Genomic DNA, 18,610 nt, shown 5'->3' on the forward strand with positions numbered 1-18,610 from the left:
TTCCCAGAGAAGCAGCTCCTTCGGCAGGACTCCCAGAGAAGCGGTCGGAGCCCGGTGAGGCGGTGGCGGCGGAGCTCGGAGGCGGTCCCGGCGCAGAGGAAGACCGGACCAACTGCCTCCAGATCTTCAGAGAAAACTATACCCTTCTAAAGATCATCACTGCAGCTGCAATTCATCAGCCACTGCAAGAGGAGCAGCTATCATTTCAACCGGACTGCTGCCAACACCCCGAATCCTAAGGTTGTGGACTTTATCACTAGTTTTGTTTGTACTGATTGCATTTGCCTTTTTAAATTGTTATCTAGTTTTCTCCTAGTAAAGAATTGTTACTCCCATTCCCATATCTTTGCCTGAGAGCCTTTTAATTTAAAAATCCTAGTAATTCGGAGGGAGGGGGTTTACCTTCTCCATTGCACAGGAGGCTTTTTGCCCTCCTTCACAGACTCCTGTCTTGTCAAACCAAGACAGATAAATATTCAAATTTGTGTTTATTTATGTAAATCAGCCCCAAATGCTTCAAGTACACAGTAAAGCTTTGCTCTTAACTTGAGGCTGATTTAGAAATTTTGTTTTATAGATAAACAGTCCACCATGTTTTTCAAATAATGGAAGTTTTTAAGTTCTACACTTACTACTGGGCTTTAGCAGTTTCCTTGTGGTTTTTAATTGGAAATCTTACAGAAATTCAGATTCTTTATCATAAAGACAAAGATGCAATTTTTTCTCAAAAATTAACATCCAGGCCTTTGGAGCATCAGATTTACCTGCAGAGAGGTACATGCTAAATTCTTCCTGAATGTTTTTAGCATCTGCATAAAAATTTTATCTTTGTTTAATATCTGAAAATTTAAAAAGCAAACAGATAAAGCATCTCAAAAAATTCTGTATTTCTTTAGACTGTCTAGATATTTCAGAGTCTTCCTTGACATTTGTCTCAAGGGAGGTAATGCACCATTTGGAACTGATCTTACAGAAAAGGGCTGGAAAACCCTCACCTTGTCTTGCACTTCAGAATGTCACAAAATGTGAGATTGATCACTGGGAGAAAAACAGGTGGAAGAGGAAGAGGAGGCATAATGGTAATACAGCTTTATATCAAGGAATTTGAATAGCTTCTTACATTTGTTATTTAAACTGACATTGAAGGGCTATTCACTATGATTCCACAGATCAAAGTAATATGGTATTTGACCACACTGTCAGTGAAATTATGGAAACATTTTTCAATAAGAAATTTTAGAACTTCTAATGTGTTTTGGTGAACTTCAACCATTTAGTTAGAATTTTTTTGAATCATTTTCCTTAGCTTGGATTCTTCTGGAATAATTAGGGGTAAAATGATTTTGAAATTGCTATTACTAAAATTAGTTGCTTTTGCCAAAATTTAGTGTGTTTTATGCTTAATTTTGAGATAATCATGTTCCTTTTAGGAATAAGATGTTTTTAAAAATATGGCCCTTGAAAATCCACCCAGATTTCACCGTTTCTATGTCATGGAAATACTTTCACATCTCATGGAATATTTGGTACTTATTGGCATGTTAAGTCGTACTGTGTGATAAGGCCACAAAACAAATGCAATTCTCCTGTTAATTGCAATCCTCCCATTTTTTTCTCATTTAATTTTAATAAAAATGAGGGAAATTCAGAAACTAGGATTCTTCCGTCTTCTTCAAGTAACTCTTTGGTAATTCAGCTCTGAGTTCTGACATTGTGATGGGAAAAAGCTCAGGGTCATCTACCAAGGAAAAGGTATAGTTGCCCTCTGAAAGAGCAACTGTGAGAATTGCTGCATTCTGTTCTCATAAAATATTATTGAAGAAGCCTGTTATGAAATTCCAATTTAAAAAATCCCCATCTAAATGTTAATTCTGAAACCCGGAGATCTGAGGAAAAAACACAGACCATTTATTGAATGTGAATGAGCTACTCAATCCCTCTTTTCATGGATACTGTAGGGAGGCCTTTGCCATGGCTTACCCTAGTGTCTCTCTCTTGTTGTCTCTGTTTATAAAATCTTTAATACACTTAAAAAATTTGAAGTCTCTCTCTTGAATGCTATCTAATTTTAGTCAGTGTATTAATGCTATTATAGCATTAGAAAAAAAAAACAAACCACCATTGATTTTTGCATTTGACCTGCTGGCAGTTTCAGAGAGTAGCAGTAATGCCTTTTAATTTTTGTTGTATACATGCCTGGAGTTTGCAAATTACTTCTTCGATATTTTGAAAGACTGTTGATAGAAGTGAACTTGTCAGTAGGCATAGATATGTTGCAGACATAGATATCTAGAAGTTTTAAAAGACAATTTCTTGACCTCCCCAAGTCTTTGGACTATAGTGACCTAATGCCACCCTGAATTACACAGATGGAGTGGGAAGGAGCAGTATCTGACATCTCTTCAGGTGGGCTTTCTGTTGTGAGCCTCCATGAGTTGTGCTCACAGTGCAGGACTCCTGCTTGTGGATCTCTGTGTGCCATCCTGGACTAGCCAGCCTCTGAGAGATGGCCCTCGTTGGGACTTGGCCTCGATGTGTCTCTGAGAGATGGTCTTTGGGTTCTGACATTGGGACTTGGCCTCGATGTGTCTCTGAGAGATGGTCTTTGGGTTCTGACATTGGGACTTGGCCTCAATGTGCCTCTGAGAGATGGTCTTTGGGTTCTGACATTGGGACTTGGCCTCAATGTGCCTCTGAGAGATGGTCTTTGGGTTCTGACATTGGGACTTGGCCTTGATGTGCTGAAATGCACATATCCTGAGACTACTTTTAAATGACTTATTAGTCAAGTGATGAAACGTGATGTAGCTGGTGAATGAAGTGTCTGCCTTGCTGCTTTCTGATGTTTTTTACTTCTGGATATCACAGTGCATTGCAGTGCATTGTCTGTGGATTGAATAGTCTCGCATTCCTTGGCCTTTTGGCACCCTGTTAGAAGTAAAAGCTGCATTGTTTCTGTGGAACTAGTTTTTCATTACTATTAACAATATCTTTTTTAAGTAACCAATATTTTGCTGTGTGATGACTAAGCTGTGTCTTGGACAGAGAACTTAGAAGAAAAAATGCATTAAAAATGTTTAACTTTTAAAATTATATTGTTAAATTAAGTTTATTTTCCATATACATTTGCTTTTAAGAAGCTAACATTAATGCCACATCGAAGAATGTGTTCTACTTTGACACTTAATAACATGGTTAAAGCATTAATTTAGTCCTGCATTTATTTGAATGTTGAAGTTTGTATATTACTCTAAAGCCTTGGTGATGTTAATTATTTTTATTGACCTATTGTGAATATGTTAAGGATTCCAAAGTATTCACAAATGCTTTCTTAGAATCTAGAAAGTTGATAATGAGTGATTTTTGGCTTTTGATGGTCTCTGTGGTTATTGTATAGGGTATAAATTATATAGGGCAAAAATCTGGTTAACATATGATCTGTAAACTGGATTGGATTGAAATCCAATCTCCTATTCCATTAAAATGACAAGATATGACAATGTAAAGACCATATTTCTCTGAAGGACAATGTTTTGCTGCTTGTTAAGTGAATTGCTTAGGGGTGCTTGCTTTGTTGCATGTTCAATATTATTTTTCATCAATCTAAAAGTTGTTCTTAGTTCTATGTCTGTAGAAAAGTTTGGCTTTTTTTTGTGTGTCTTCTAAGCCTTCAAAACTTCCTTGTTGAGTTTCTGTTTTCTAAATTTGCCATGGGGTTTAACTTCTCTTTTGTAGCTTTTGGACGGCTAAGGGATTTATATTTCTTGTTGTAGTTTGTTTTTTTTTCAGTGGGAAATGCTTAATTTTAAATTCTATGTATGTATTTCCATATTTTGTTTTATACGTGCATTTAGCACATTCTTTTGACCATTGGTCCAGTTGTTTAAGAACACTTGAGCAAAGTGTGGAAAGTGTTGAAGGAGGAAAAGAATTGGTATTGGCCACAGAACCAAGTCAAAAGGCAAATGATACAAAGTTTTGAAATAGATACATATTCTATCCAGCTGATAAAATCACATTTCAGTAGGAATTTATGCTCACGTAACTGATACCACAGCAGTTAGATACTGCATAGCATAATTTCCCCCCCACACCCCCCATTTTGTTTAATGTAGGTCATCAGGAGATAAAAGCAAATTTTTCCTATGAGTACATAGGAACTTCAACCCTCTTTCATAGCAGACAAATTGCCCATCTTTTTCTTTTTATTCAAGCATAAGTGATAATTCAAAATGTCCTGAAATCCTCTTTTCAAAGAGGGAAATGTGATGAACAATCTTCAAAATATGGGTCAAGCCTCAGTCTGCCATAAATAAATGGGGATTTTAGCATGTGTTTGTGAACTCGTTTTGAAAAAGCAGTACAAAAAATACATTTTTCCATGTGATTTCAGAGCATCGATGTAAGAGAGTCCCTGTTGGATTTAGAAGTGAACCTGACAGCATTTTTCCAGGATTGCATCATATGTTTCACTCACACTTTCACATCCTGTATTAAACCACATGCATGCACGTCAACAAGACAAGATTGTAAAAGGAGTGTGACTGGGGAATTGTTTTCCTGATACTTGATAGGAGTAATTGCGGCCACTGCTGCTTCAAAGCAACTGTGGTTATACTATACTATGTCAACAAAAGTCAGTTTTGCCATGTGGAAACCTAATTATTTCAGAATGATCTGTTAGAAAGCACTTTTAAAATAGTCAGGCCATTTATACAACTCGGTAAAAAATATTTGTGCATGAAACCTTTCTTGAATAAAAGCTTTCATGTGTTATAGTATGAGCAGTACAGTGACAGTTTTGGAAATATTAAAAAAAGTAGACTTCTGTTTAAGAGGTGGTAGGAAAATTTAGTAGGTGGTTAGAAAATATGAGTATTTCCATATAATTTGTGTGATAAACCTGGTAGGGCTATTACTGAATAGAAGAGAGGGTGTTCTCTGCAGCAAGACCCTAATACTATGGGAAATGGGATGAAACTTTTATATATTTTAGTGAGATCGTGCAATGTCAGGGATATTTTTCTGTGTAGTATTTGCTCCAGAAAATGACTGAAAACTTTTGTGGTCTTTTTGGTCCTTAAATTATGTAGCTGTTTTTCACAGCAATGTCTTGTTCTTACATGTGGTTGTTTGTCACTTCTGAGCTGTTTAGGACATATGTTAATCAAACATTTTTTCTGTCACTCTGAAATTAAGAATATCACAGATTTGTTTAGTTAAGTGTGATGTTCTGTACCTAGACTCTTACTATTTGCTGTGAGTAGCTCTTACTACCAAAAATGTGCTTTTGAAAGACATTGTAATGTTGTAAGTTCCATGAATGTCTAAGCTTCCTAGTGAAGCTAGGTTAAATGATGTGTTTAAAAGTCTTAGTTGTCAAGGCAGGCAAAGAATTGTAATTTATAAGTATGAAATTTCAGGTGATTACTGACACATACACCATCTGTTCTGAATTGCTCTTCTTGAAAGAAATTCTACGTTCGGTCAGTGCAATACACATAAATCAAAATATACAGAATATTTGGAAGAAGATTTATGAATGTGTAGTTAGCACTGGGGAGCAGCAGGGACCCAAGGGTCGCTGGGGTTGCTGCATTCCTGCCAGGCATTGCGATGCCTTCCCCATGGCTCCTGGAAGAGAGACCCTGCAGGTTCCCCATGCTGGGTCCTTGCTCCAGCTGCTCTGCACTGCTGGAGTGTCACGCTGCAGTGCTGCTCTTGGAGCAGTGCTGGGTCCTTGCTCCAGCTGCTCTGCACTGCTGGAGTGTCGCACTGCTGGAGTGTCACACTGCAGTGCTGCTCTCGGGAGCAATGCTGGGTCCTTGCTCCAGGTGCTCTGCACTGCTGGAGTGTCACGCTGCAGTACTGCTCTCAGCAGCAGTGCTGGGTTCTAGCTCCAGCTGCTCTGCACTGCTGGAGTGTCACACTGCAGTACTGCTCTCAGCAGCAGTGCTGGGTCCTTGCTCCAGGTGCTCTGCACTGCTGGAGTGTCGCACTGCTGGAGTGTCACACTGCAGTGCTGCTCTCAGCAGCAGTGCTGGGTTCTAGCTCCAGCTGCTCTGCACTGCTGGAGTGTCGCACTGCTGGAGTGTCACACTGCAGTACTGCTCTCGGGAGCAATGCTGGGTCCTTGCTCCAGGTGCTCTGCACTGCTGGAGTGTCATGCTGCAGTACTGCTCTCAGCAGCAGTGCTGGGTCCTTGATCCAGCTGCTCTGCACTGCTGGAGTGTCATGCTGCAGTACTGCTCTCAGCAGCAGTGCTGGGTCCTTGCTCCAGCTGCTCTGCGCTGCTGGAGTGTCACGCTGCAGTGCTGCTCTTGGGAGCAGTGCTGGGTCCTTGCTGCAGGTGCTCTGCACTGCTGGAGTGTCACACTGCAGTGCTGCTCTTGGGAGCAATGCTGGATCCTTGCTCCATCTGCTCTGCACTGCTGGAGTGTCGCACTGCTGGAGTGTCACACTGCAGTGCTGCTCTCAGCAGCAGTGCTGGAGGCTTCTTCCAGCTGCTGGGCTCAGGCCCGGAGAGCAGAGGGGCTGTGCCCCCACTGAGCCTGCACCTCCTCTGAATGCCAAATGGCAGCCACCAGTCACACAGAACAATTTCTTTTTTGTGTTGTTTACTTTGGGTTTTTGTTTGGTCTTGTAACTCAAAATGTCCCTCAGACATTTTTGGAGGTTCTAGGCCTTGGTCAGAAGCGTTTTAGATCCTGGCAGGCAGCTGGAAACAGCTGTGATTTTAAGTTTGAGCCATGGAATGAGTTACCAGCTTTGAAGGTGTAACAAGCAGTCACAAAGGGTTAGATAGTATAGTAAAAGTAGTTACAAAACAGAGGAGAAATTTTCTTAGTATTGTACAGGGGGGATTTTACTTTGTACATGGGGGTCAGAAGTTCTAAGATGGAGGAAAGTGGGCTGATCCTGTTCTTTCTCCTTCTTCCTTGCCTCCATGTTCTTGGTGATGTTGGCACTCACAGATTGGTTTAGAGTAGAAAAGCACCTTGTAATATAGGTAGTAGGTATTGGGGAAAACTGTAAACGTGTAATACGTAATATCTCATATAAAAGACAGCAGCAGCCCTGGGCGGGGAGAGAAGAAGCAGTCGGGAGTCAGAGAGGATGTCAGGGTGTGTGTGTGCCTCTGCCTGAGCTGTGAGCAAACCACAGCAGCTCCAGAAGAAAATCTTTTAGATAACTTGCAATAAACTGCCTTGAGACGGAACAAGAGCCTGCGGAGTTTTTCTTTGGAAGCACGGGTTGGAGGAGACTTTTCCAGCACATGAGATGCCAGACCAAGCCCGGGGTTCTCACGGTTTGGTGGAGTTGTTTTTGTTGTTTTCTGTTGTTCATTAGTTCTAAGGTTATCTAAGTGGTTTATTACAGACTTCCAGAACAGTGTTCAGTATCCTTAGCAGGACTTGAAAGGATATAGGCTATTTATTGTGGTTGTCTCAGCACAAAGCAGTTTAAAGGTACAGATCTGTGTGCAAGCAACAAACCCAGTATGATGTCACTAGCTCTTCTGTGCTGTTCCTGCCATTACAAACAGAAGGTTTTTTCTTGGAGGAGACTCGCTAGTTTTCTGCAAAGGCAAGCCTGAGAACATGGACACTGTGGAAAAATCCAGAGGTGAGAACTGAAGAGGGAAGTGACAGGTGATATGGTCTGACACTGCAGGTCTGCTCTCACACATAAAGTAACTGTACCCTTATCTCCTTTCTATGCTCTCTGAAGTTCTTATGCATAAGTCTGCAAGTACCAGGAGTACTGGAGCTGGCTTTTTGGTATCTTGTTCCTGTCACAGTGCTGTTCATCCATAATAGATGATCCAGAATTTGTGCTTTTAATTTATCGTAATAAATCAAAAATTACAAAGAGTATGGTAGTGTCAGATACCATTTATTTGGCCCCCTTAGGTTGACTGTTAACTCAGTTAACATCCCTGTACCGCTTCAGATAATCTGATCCAAGGAGAGATTTATAAAGTTTATAAAGAATTTATAAGAATTTATAAAGAATTTTATTCTGTTTGATTTTATTGTTGTTAAACCAATTTAGAGCTGCTGATAATTTGCTTCAGTGAGAATATGATCAAGTATGATGTATGTACAGTGGATGTTTTATGGAACTGGATTGATAGAGGGCTATGAAATGGCACCTCTTTGCACCTACTGACAAGATGGAGTTAAAGTACTGAGTGTTTCTGATTCCACTGAAACACTAAAAACCACAGATTAATCGGCAAGACTTGAAGGAATGAAAATACCTTAATAATTCATGTAATGTACTTTTTTTCATTTATTCTGCATTAGAGAAGAGTTGGTTTTACTTCCCTACTTCCTTCTTGCTTTCCCCCCCTTGTTCCAGGATGGCCCAGGAAGTGATATGGTATCTGTGGCATAAGATAAGATTTTTTTTGTTTAAAATAACATGCAAAATTGGTCGGTGTTTTATATAAATTATAGAAAAAATAATATGTCCTTGCAAATAGCTTGAACCATAAGTTAATTTTTCCAAAACACGGAAATGTATATTGAGTAATTGTATAAAAATCATGGGGGAATGAAAGCTAGATGGTGATTTGAGGAATAGATTTAATTGCATAAATCTCTGAGACACATTGATATATCTGAGACAATCTGTTAGTCTCCATTGACATACTGATAAGTACAATGCAGATTAAGCCTGCAGTTGTTCTATTTTCAGTTTATTTGGCTTATGGGTAGATAGCAGTGAGTAGCTCAGTGCATGTAGGCATATTCTGCCATTTCATTGCTGCTGTCACATGTATAATATGTATAATATTTAAACTCCTATTAAGCTGTGTTTAATACTGATATTATTATACTGCTAGAAGCTGTTGTAAGGGAAAGCCTACTCCTGTGTCCTACACCCGCTCTCCCCATTTCCATTAAATTTAAGCTAGGAATGAGTAGAGAAACCATATTTACAGTTTGCTACCTCTTAGCTCACTTTTGGTTGAGTAACTACTGACTCCAGACAGAGGAAAAAATTTCATACATTAGCATTGGTAAAACAGTGCATTCAAATCAACATAAGGTCTGAATTCCTCCATGATTTAGGGATCCTTAAAGTTACATAGCAATGTTTTGTTTTCTGCCTTCACTTGGCCATGTAGTACAGCTATTTTTTATTTGAGGAAAAAAAGCCTTAATTGAGAACTAAATGCTAAGGACTTACTTTTTATGTGTCTCAGTAAACCTACCAATACAGGCAGTAGGATTGTTGTGGTAATTACTCTGTTTGATACAGATATTGATGCTGTATCAGTAGCATCCTTTCTGATACTGAAATCATGTAAATGGAACTACTCTGGTACAGGGAGAACCTGTCTCTATAGACTTTGACTTTGTCCCAGCTAGATTTACAGGCCTGTGTTGTGCACTGGGGACTTCTGGGTGCTGTTAAACAGGAGACAGTGACCTTTCTGAAGTGTCTGTAGTCTTTGGGCCTCAAGATCCATTCCTGTACACTGTGATTATCTCCTAACATAGAACTGAAAGTAATTCACCCTTAATTGTGAGAAAGTTCAGCTCCTAGTTTAAAGTCTGTCTTTATAGTATTTTTTTTTTTTTTAATTCAGCAAACTAGACCAAACACTAAATCCAAAGCCTGTAGTTATTAATATTCCTAAGAAGTAACTAATATTGGTTCAGCTCTCAACTTCAGTGTGTGGACTTTTGGAAATAGTTTTTAGTTAAGAACTTCATGCTGTTAAATTCACTTCTCATGCTTCTTTACTCTGAATTTTTTAATGGCCAAGGAAATAAGTTGGTGGGAGTTACCCATCTATGCAAAACTTGTGTAGTGATTTCATAATACTTAAGTATTATGATAGCATATATAATTTAGCTAAATAAAGAATTCCTGTTTTTCAGGCCTTACCAGTTCGGAAAATTCCATGCAAAGCCAATGCTCCTTCAGGGTCTTTTTTTGCACGGGACAACACAGCAAATTTCTTAGCCTGGTGCAGAGATGTAGGTGTGGATGATACCTGCCTGTTTGAATCAGAAGGTTTGGGTATGTATTTCTTTATTCGTTGTGTAATAGTTAGTAATTTAAAATAAGTTTTTCTTTGTGTTTAGCCTTGAAAGACAGGAAGACTTTTAATAGGTCCTAACTCTAAATCTGACCTTTGTATGACTGTGTTAGTTCTGCTGCATGTCCATAGAACGAACAAATAAAGTTCACATCACATACTACTCATTTAAGTCAATTTTAAGAGGAACTTAAATGAGAGAAAACTCTTGCTATGTTTTCTTGCACACAAATTATTTTCCACCCTACACATATTTTTCTGAGCATGGAATGCTGTTCCTTAGTTCAGTGGGATAAGATGGTGCTTTTCTTTTTTGGGAGAGTAGGATCCAAGTGCATGCACAGTTCTGTCTGCAGACATTTGGCTAGTTGTGGAGATTTAATGAATTCCACAGGAGCCAAGATGATACAAAATTTTTCTGTTTCCCATGCTGACCGTTTTTTCCAGCTGGTTCCCTTGTGCAGTTCTGGACAAAAATTATCCAATACTACTGCTTCACAGTGTTTCATGAAAAGACTTGTACTGCTCAGGAAATCACTGTTCTAATACTACACAGTCTGTGTTGTTTTAACTTTTCTTTCTTCGAAGGAAGTCTTAGGAATCTTGACATCACAGTTTTTCAGCCAAATCTCATGAAATGAAGAGAATGCAATGTTTGTTATCTGCAATCAGATAAAAGTGTAAAGCAGGCATAGTGACAGATCAATTTCTAAGGAAGACAAATGAACACACTATGCTGAGGCTTCTTTGTTCTGTTGCTCAAAAAGCCTGTTGAAGCTCTTACTTGTGACTGATCCCATTCTTTTACAGTCTTGTTCTGCTTCTGTAGTCCAGCACAAATATTTCTGAGAGTTTTTCTTTTTCATTTGTCTGTTTTTTTATCCTGGGAAGTTTTTTAATCACGTTATTTTATATGTCTGGGAGAAAATGCTTGGCAGAGCACAGATTAGTATCTCAAAGGTGACAAATAGTAAGTTGAATATATGTATTGACTCTGATTTGTTAATTAAATCTTTAAGATAAAATTCTTATTTTATATGGTAAATCATGTGGAAGGCAAACAATAATTGTAGTTTCAATGATTTGAAATGGTGAATAAGTTGGACATTTACCAAGAATCTTGTAAACACCGGGAGATGCAGACCTCCAATGCCTGAGATGGGCAGAACCACCTCTGGTTAACAGAATACTTCAAGGTATTAGAAGTTTGTATTGCTGGGTAAGCCCAGTCGTTTGCCAGTGTTCCACAAATCTGTTGTGCATTTTTAAGAAACTAGATCTTGTTTAGAGATGGAATTGCCATAGCTGGAATACTGATATTTCCTGATAGTTCATTTGCAGACGTACACAGTGCCTTGCCTACCATAGTAAAACAGAGTGCAAACACAACAAAAAAGGTGTGTTCCAGAGGACTTCCTCTCTCAGAAAACTGAAGGGAAATATGACTGACTGTGCAAACCTGTACTCTATTTTGTTTGACTAGTGAATGATTTTCTTCACTGATAAAAAACTAGGTTCTGAGATTTTTTTCCCTTATGGTATAATGTACTAATAGAAAAGATTTATGTTGTTTGAAATAAGATTAGGACTTGATAACATTTTTGACCCATTTTTCTGAACTTGAGAAGGAGGTGGTAATCATGCCTTAAAAAAAAAAAAAAGATAAAACCAAGTAGCTATTATTCTCCTTCAGTTTAGTCATTAATTCAAAATTTTGCTTTTTTGAGATTTTCCTAATACATTAGGAATAATGATAAATCTTAACAGTTGCCAATCTAAAGCTTTTATGTTCCTCTTTCTCCCACAAATCACCAATGCATAGGAAGCAAAAATTCAGCAAAGGTAAGTAATATCAAAGGTTCTTTTCAAAGTCGTGAGAAATGTGTGTGAATGGCATCTGTATTTGCACTACCTCATTGAATTCTGCATTTTATATTATTAATTGTGGTGAAATTATGGTTACAGTGGTAACTGGTTTTTATATTTTCTTCTGTTTTTCCTCATGGCTAATAAACTCAGTAAATTGGTGTTTAAATTGTTAGTGATAAAGCGAGTTTTTTCTGTCTGCATTGGAGAACCTTATTGTATCAATTTTTCAATTGAGTGGATTTTTATCCTCATTGTTTTACTCCTATTCTGTGTGCTTTATGGTATGCAAATACTGTGTTATTTAATTAAAGGTACATAGTAATATTTTCATCATGCAACTGCATCATATAAAACATTCTGAGGTCTTTTTCTGGCAAATACACATTCTAGAATTATAAGAGTGATATTGAAGATCTAGTGCACTGAAATACTTGAATGATGGAATTATGGCACTGTTTAAAAAAAGAAATTACCAAGTATATTTGAGATCAGCAAAAGCAAAAATGTCTATACTGGCTAAGAAATTGTTAATTGTTATTGTTTCTCATTACTTAAAATATTATCTCATGTTATAAGTTCTGAAGTCTTTGAAATCATGCAAGTATAGCTGCACACAGATGCATCCATCACTCCTAACGTTTTAGCACTGGGATTCAAGTGATACAAAGGTATTCCTCACTGGAATGGAGCTGTCTCAAACAAAGACCAGGGCAGATAGGGGCAGTCCATGCCTGGTGAGCATGGAGGTAAGTGATGTTGGTGGGAAGCCTCAGTATTCTTAGAGGCTTGCTTCTGCAAAGGGTTAACATTTCAGGGCTGATCCACACAAGCAGGTGAGCAGACCTATTCAGGTAGCTTTATTCTTGTCCTTCACTTGTGGACTAATTTAGCAATTTATGTAATTATTTAAATTTAAGCACAGTTTCAAATGCTTTGTTGGATTTGGACTATTCAGCTGAGCTAAACGAGGAAACAAGATTGAGGTCTTCAAAATAAATAGAAGGAAAAGTAAATAAATGAAAAATAGAGGTGCTTGATATACTAGTAGATATGATTATACTATCTAATCACTAGTTACTTTAAAAATCATTGGAAGAGAAAGGTCAAAATTTTGAAGACTTCTACTGCTAATTTGTTGGCAATCTATAATATGATGTAGTTTGTCTTGCTGAATGTTATCATGCTTTAACATAGGTTACAATGCAAACAAATTGGGAACAGAGTTTCTTGTTAAGATTTGTAGTACAGTCAGAGCTGACTTGTAGCAATTTATCTCTAAATGCAGAGACATGGCAGGAAAGTCTACAAGTTAATGCCTTTGCAAAGAAAAGGTGGCTGGGATACCTGATGTATGAGCCACAGCTCACACGTGAACCTCTGTAAAAATTATAGCAACACAGTACCTAGTGATAATTTCGAGTGCTGCAAAATAGAGGGACACCATCTGTGCTCCCTGCGCTCATTGCCAAATTTAGCATGCTTGTCATATTTTTTACTTTTAAACTTAGTGTGTTTAAAGGAGAAGGAATTAGCTTTGTTAATACCAAAAATTATGATCCAAAATCCAAATTTTGATCATCCGTGCAAATCTTGAGGTACAGTGTCATTGAATAGTCATCTTAGATGTATCAGATTATGTGGGACTGAACATGATGTGCCAACTCTCTCATGCAGTGTGAGGATATTAATACTGCCTTTAACTCCTGTTAACTCCCATAAATATACTTGGTAAATCCCCCTGTAGGGAATAGCCCCTGTAGGCTTTAGGACAGCAAATCCCCACAGCTCTGGTAATTTTCTTTATGGAAGCATACTAGGTGGAGATATTTGTAATTTTGCTCATGCCTGAAGAGTATAATACTCAAAGAAAACTTATTGGACAAATAAGCATGGTAAGATTTTCTATGGTTGCTTTAGTTCAGTGAACATAAAGCGTAAGTTCTGACCTCTTTGTAGTAATAGAGTGTTGTTGGATGATTGTAGGATTTGGAACCAATGAATATTCTGCAGCTCTTCCATGATAAAGTCTACCCGGCAAGAAAAGGGTTTGCCACTGAGTGTGCCAGCATGCTGATATGTCATCTGCTTTGGGAGGTGTTGGATGCTCTTGATGGTTCATGTTTTGTGCTTGTATATTCTATGCACCTCTACACACAGTATGTGACATGGACTTCTTTTGATGCAACTAATTGATTTGAGTTTCATGGACAGGTTTCCTAAATAAATGCATTTCGTATTTTAGTGGAAATAGTAAACTGAAACACAAACACCTCTGATCTCTCTTCTAACATTGTTGGTTTAAAGGTTATTTTAAAAAATACTCAAATGTTGCTTGCTTAAAAATATTTTATACATAGGGAAGATTATTTTTTAAATTATTACTGTAGTTTATCTGATTTCAAGATGCAAGTTTTTTCTGTTCTTTTATACTGAAGCATCTACATATTGTAACACCATGTTAAAAGTTACTTGAAGTTGCATCAGAACAAGATTTTGTCCCATCTTTCACAGTTCTTTACTAAACTACTCATAATATTACTGAATACATCTCATTTTGAGGACTATAGAAGCATCCTAGACTCTTTGTTGTTACCATGGATTTGCATGTTAAACTACTGAATTTCAGTAAATGATGAGTGTTCAGATGACTATGTATCCCTTCTACATTAATTCTTTACTATCCTTAGATCTAGTGTGTTTGACACCTTAATTCTTTCGAGGTTTCCATAAGAGATTGATCTGAATGGGGCAGGGACTGTAGAGGAAGCACGAGTGTATCATAGCATAGCTCTGATGCAAAAGCAAGGGTAAGTTTGTTATAGGTTAACAGAGTGTTGACAAAACAATATTGGGGTTTTTTTTAAGAACAAAAAATATTCTCTAAGATCAGAATAAAATTTAAAGGAAAATGTGAGAGACAATAGGAAGAAGGATCAAAGGACCATCCTTTTGGAAAACTTTCCCTAAACTAGTATGAGTTCTGATGGCAATTGGAAGCCTGTGATAATAAATACTAAGGCACTTGGTAAAACTCTTTGCTTCTAGTGGGATAAGAAATGCGTTAGAAACAGAAATCTTATTTACTTTTTATGATTCAGCTATGCCTGATACCTTAATCTTTAAAGCAAAAAAAAAAGTTTATATTAGAAGGAAGACTGACTTCATTAAAAATGGTTTATAAAAGTGTTAGGAGCCAAGATTTGAAACTTGGCAGGGGAAGTTGTGAGAAGTTTATTTCTGTATTGTGATTCTACTAATTTAAAACAAACACAAAACTACAAACAAAACAAAAAACCTGAATGTTATTGTGAACTTTCAGTTTAAACCTGTTCAGTAAACACGTGGACTGCATGCGCATTGTGTGTTCTGTCTCCTGACAGTCACAGGCTCTAATAATGCTGAAAGCAGAGGCTGCTCCTCCTCTGCTTCTCCTCTGCATCCAGGCACTGAGGTAAGGACCTCTGAGGAAGCACAAAGGTTGAGTGAACAAAAGAGGAATACTTGTAAAAAGAGAATGGGATGGCAATAAGATGGGAGCAGTGTGAAGAAATGTCATTGCCAGAGAGAAGCAAGGATAAAAACTTCCAGGAACTAAAAAGGAATTATTGTTTACAAAGAGTGGCTGGAGGTAGCATGCAAAGATGCAGGCAATGAGAACAGCAAGTAAGAAGCATTTAAAGGGATGAGATGAAAAGTGAAAAGGCAGGACACCTAAAATAAGCCAGACTTGTTTGCATTATTTCTCTGTCTTCCCATTGCATTCTTGTCAAGCAAATCCCACCAGTGAGAGTCTATAGAAAGATGGATATTTCCATTCATTTTATGCAGGGGATCTGCATAAAATAATATTTATTGGTCTCTGAAGTCCCCAAATACATATGCTGTATAGTCCTCAGGAATGCTGGTATTTTCTCATCTGAAGCACTGTCTTATGAGATGACCTGATGTTTGTTTTTGTGGTTGGTTATTGCCTGCACACATCTTCATCCTCTAACAATGACGTCACTCTGCCACATTGTTCAGTGTGAAATGCATGAAATGTGTCTAGATTATGTTGAGTCAGACTCGCTAAAGGTCTATGAATTTTGTTTGGATAGATAATCAAATTTTCTTCTAGATATATTTATAGATCTTTTTGCAAATAGTGGTAGTTGAACCTCTCTTTTTCTTCCATTCCAGAGTCATGCAGATGTACATATGTATGAATTGCAATTTACTTGGTTTGACTATTCCAAACCCACTTTATTCCATTTATATTTTGGAGTATGCCTTACTTCTTAAAATCAAGTTTTATTTTGTGACTGTCAAAACCGGTTTAAAACCAAAATAACAGAATACACTTCTAGGGTCATGAATGTAGCACTTTAAAAATACTGATTACTAGTAAAGGTAAATATTTAATGTAATTACTATGTTGTGGGAAGGAAGAATATTGAAAATAGCTGAATATCCAAGTGTTCATCATTTATATTCTTAGTAACAGATGGCTGAAGAATAAGTATATTTTTCCTAGTGCACTGCCTGTTTAGTTTTCATGCTCTGCAGTTTCATTTCTGGAAATGTATTTGGATGAGATTAGAGGACAAATGCACACCTCCCAAAGGGCTACATAGACACTGGGAAGAGATAAAAGTATCATTCAGCTCACACCACTTACACTTGTTCCTATCCCTGGAGCTGCAAGTTGAAGGCACAGAGGCTGGAGTTCTGCCTTGGGGTGTTGCTTACCTGGAGATTTTCCAGTCCCTTTGTGTCTCACCCATGCATAGAACAGAGTAATTGCTTTCAGGGCTTTAAGTAGACTTTAAAATATCTTTTTCAGGTATGGTATTTTTTCCTCATGCATTTAAATTAGGTGAGTCTTTAGATTACCAAAAGTTTATGTAGCTGATGTCTGGACCTTAACTCATTAAAAACAAATATCTTTTGATGTTGTTCAGGTTTTTTCTGATTTATACAAAAAGTCACACAATTACTTTTTAGTCTCAATTCCATCTGAAGTGTAATGTGCACTTTTTTTTTAATATTGTGGAATTTCTTAAAACCTGATTTTTACTTAAAATAACATGAGGGCTTTACTTTAGTAGGTATTTCTGAAGAGTAGATGATAATGTACTCATAATTACTATTTTTTCTTTTCTTCTATTTTTCCTTTCTTGTTCTTGAGGTTTTAGGGAGTTGATTATAGAAACAGCCACAGACCATTCTTGAGTTATTAATTTAGTATTTTGCTTATATGCTTTGCTGAATTTCTTTACAGAACATTACCTATTCTGAATCATGGAGGAAAAAATATATTGGTTTGTGGTGGTGTTTCATAATTGTTATAACTGTCCTCTGAAGGCAAGGGTAGCTGAGGTTCTTGCTAATAGAAGAAGAGGCAGGTGAGAGTGAAACCACACTTGAGTGGCTAGTATATCTGGAAGGTTTATTTAGATCAGTTTGGTTGCAATGGAAAGGAGGTATGTAACCATTTTGGCTATTATCATCTATAGAAATGCAGCAAAGTAAGAAGATACCACTTAAGCAAATACAGAGGGAAAAGAGAGAAAGGATAAGAACAGAGTGAAGTGAGTTAATTGTTGCAATTGCAATATCTCTTGTTTAAAGTGATGGCCACAGTCTTGATCTGTTGAGGGTGGGGTAAGCCCATGAAACACCAGGTTCAGTGGGTTAAAATACAGTCAGGGTCAAGTGACAACACCCAGGATGCCACCCCTGAGGCGAGGGTGTAGATATTCTCAGTTCAGTCAGAGAGAAAAAGAGAAAGATTTCTGCCAGGCTAAGCCTGGGAAAATCTCCAAGAAAAATGTAAACAATCTATTACCTTGCTTTCCGTTCATATTGTTTATAGATATGTTCTACCACACTGACCTAAGTCCAGTGTACCAATCAAACAAAATGTTTTTACTTTAAAACCAATAAAATTAATGTTCACAATATTCTCTGTAGAAGAGAGAAGTACTTTTGAATAAACACTCATTTGGCCTTCTAAAATGGTGCGAGTCATTTCGCCTGTCCCTGGCTCTGCAGCATCACGAGGGTGTTGCACAGTCTGATCCAGCACTGTGGATCAGGTGCAGTCCTCTTGTGGAAAGCCTCAGAAAGTGTCTGAGCATGTTTTGGAGGACTCTGATGGTTTGTGACACCTAAAGCATGACAGGTGGCTGTCACATCAGCGTAGCTGAGCCACTTTTGCCCCATCAGAAGTGATGTATGTGACTGTCCCAATACCTTCCACAGAGGGGAGTTAACACCTCAGCCAGTTATGTCAGGTAGGACATTGCCATGATAAAAAGCACTATTCCACTTTGCAGAATCTGCTTCTTATGAGTATTTTCCCTTATTTGGCTCAAAACCCAGTTTGTTGCTAAACAGAATTTGGTTTGTCGTGGTCATCCTCTGGTGGTGAGTTCACACCACCTCTGTGCCTGGAACTGCTCTTACACAGCTGAGATATTGCACCACCACACACCCAAAAACTCTCCCCCTCTCTTTCCCATAAGGAGTGCAAACCTGGCCTCAGCAAAGCCCCTGCTGCTTTTGCAAGTGGATGGTTGGGACAATAATCCCTAACATTTCAATCTCTCACAATAATGAGATGATCATGCTGTGTCACAGCTACTTCTGAATCATAAAAAACCTATTCTGTGTGGAATCCAGGCATGCAGACTTGCATTATAT

The 18,610-nt window shown here is 37.9% G+C and overlaps 1 protein-coding gene across 9 annotated transcripts in view; it reads left to right on the forward strand.

The window, feature by feature from the left end:
• Window positions 1-18,610, forward strand: part of GAS2 (growth arrest specific 2) — a 103,309-nt gene that overhangs the window by 42,038 nt on the left and 42,661 nt on the right. For 6 of the 9 annotated variants that reach the window (XM_085579885.1, XM_085579888.1, XM_085579889.1 and 3 more), the window contains exon 4: window positions 9,897-10,038. In XM_085579885.1, coding sequence (XP_085436011.1) covers window positions 9,897-10,038 — 142 coding nt within the window. Of the gene's footprint in view, window positions 1-9,896; window positions 10,039-11,879; window positions 11,900-13,909; window positions 14,040-16,105; window positions 16,184-16,740; window positions 16,782-18,610 lie in introns of all 9 variants that reach the window. The other 3 variants (XM_085579883.1, XM_085579884.1, XM_085579891.1) reach the window with 2 other exon arrangements.

The sequence above is a fragment of the Lonchura striata genome, chromosome 5 (assembly GCF_050655825.1).
Source record: "Lonchura striata isolate lonStrDom1 chromosome 5, ASM5065582v1, whole genome shotgun sequence".
In the NCBI taxonomy this organism is placed as follows: Eukaryota; Metazoa; Chordata; class Aves; order Passeriformes; family Estrildidae; genus Lonchura; species Lonchura striata.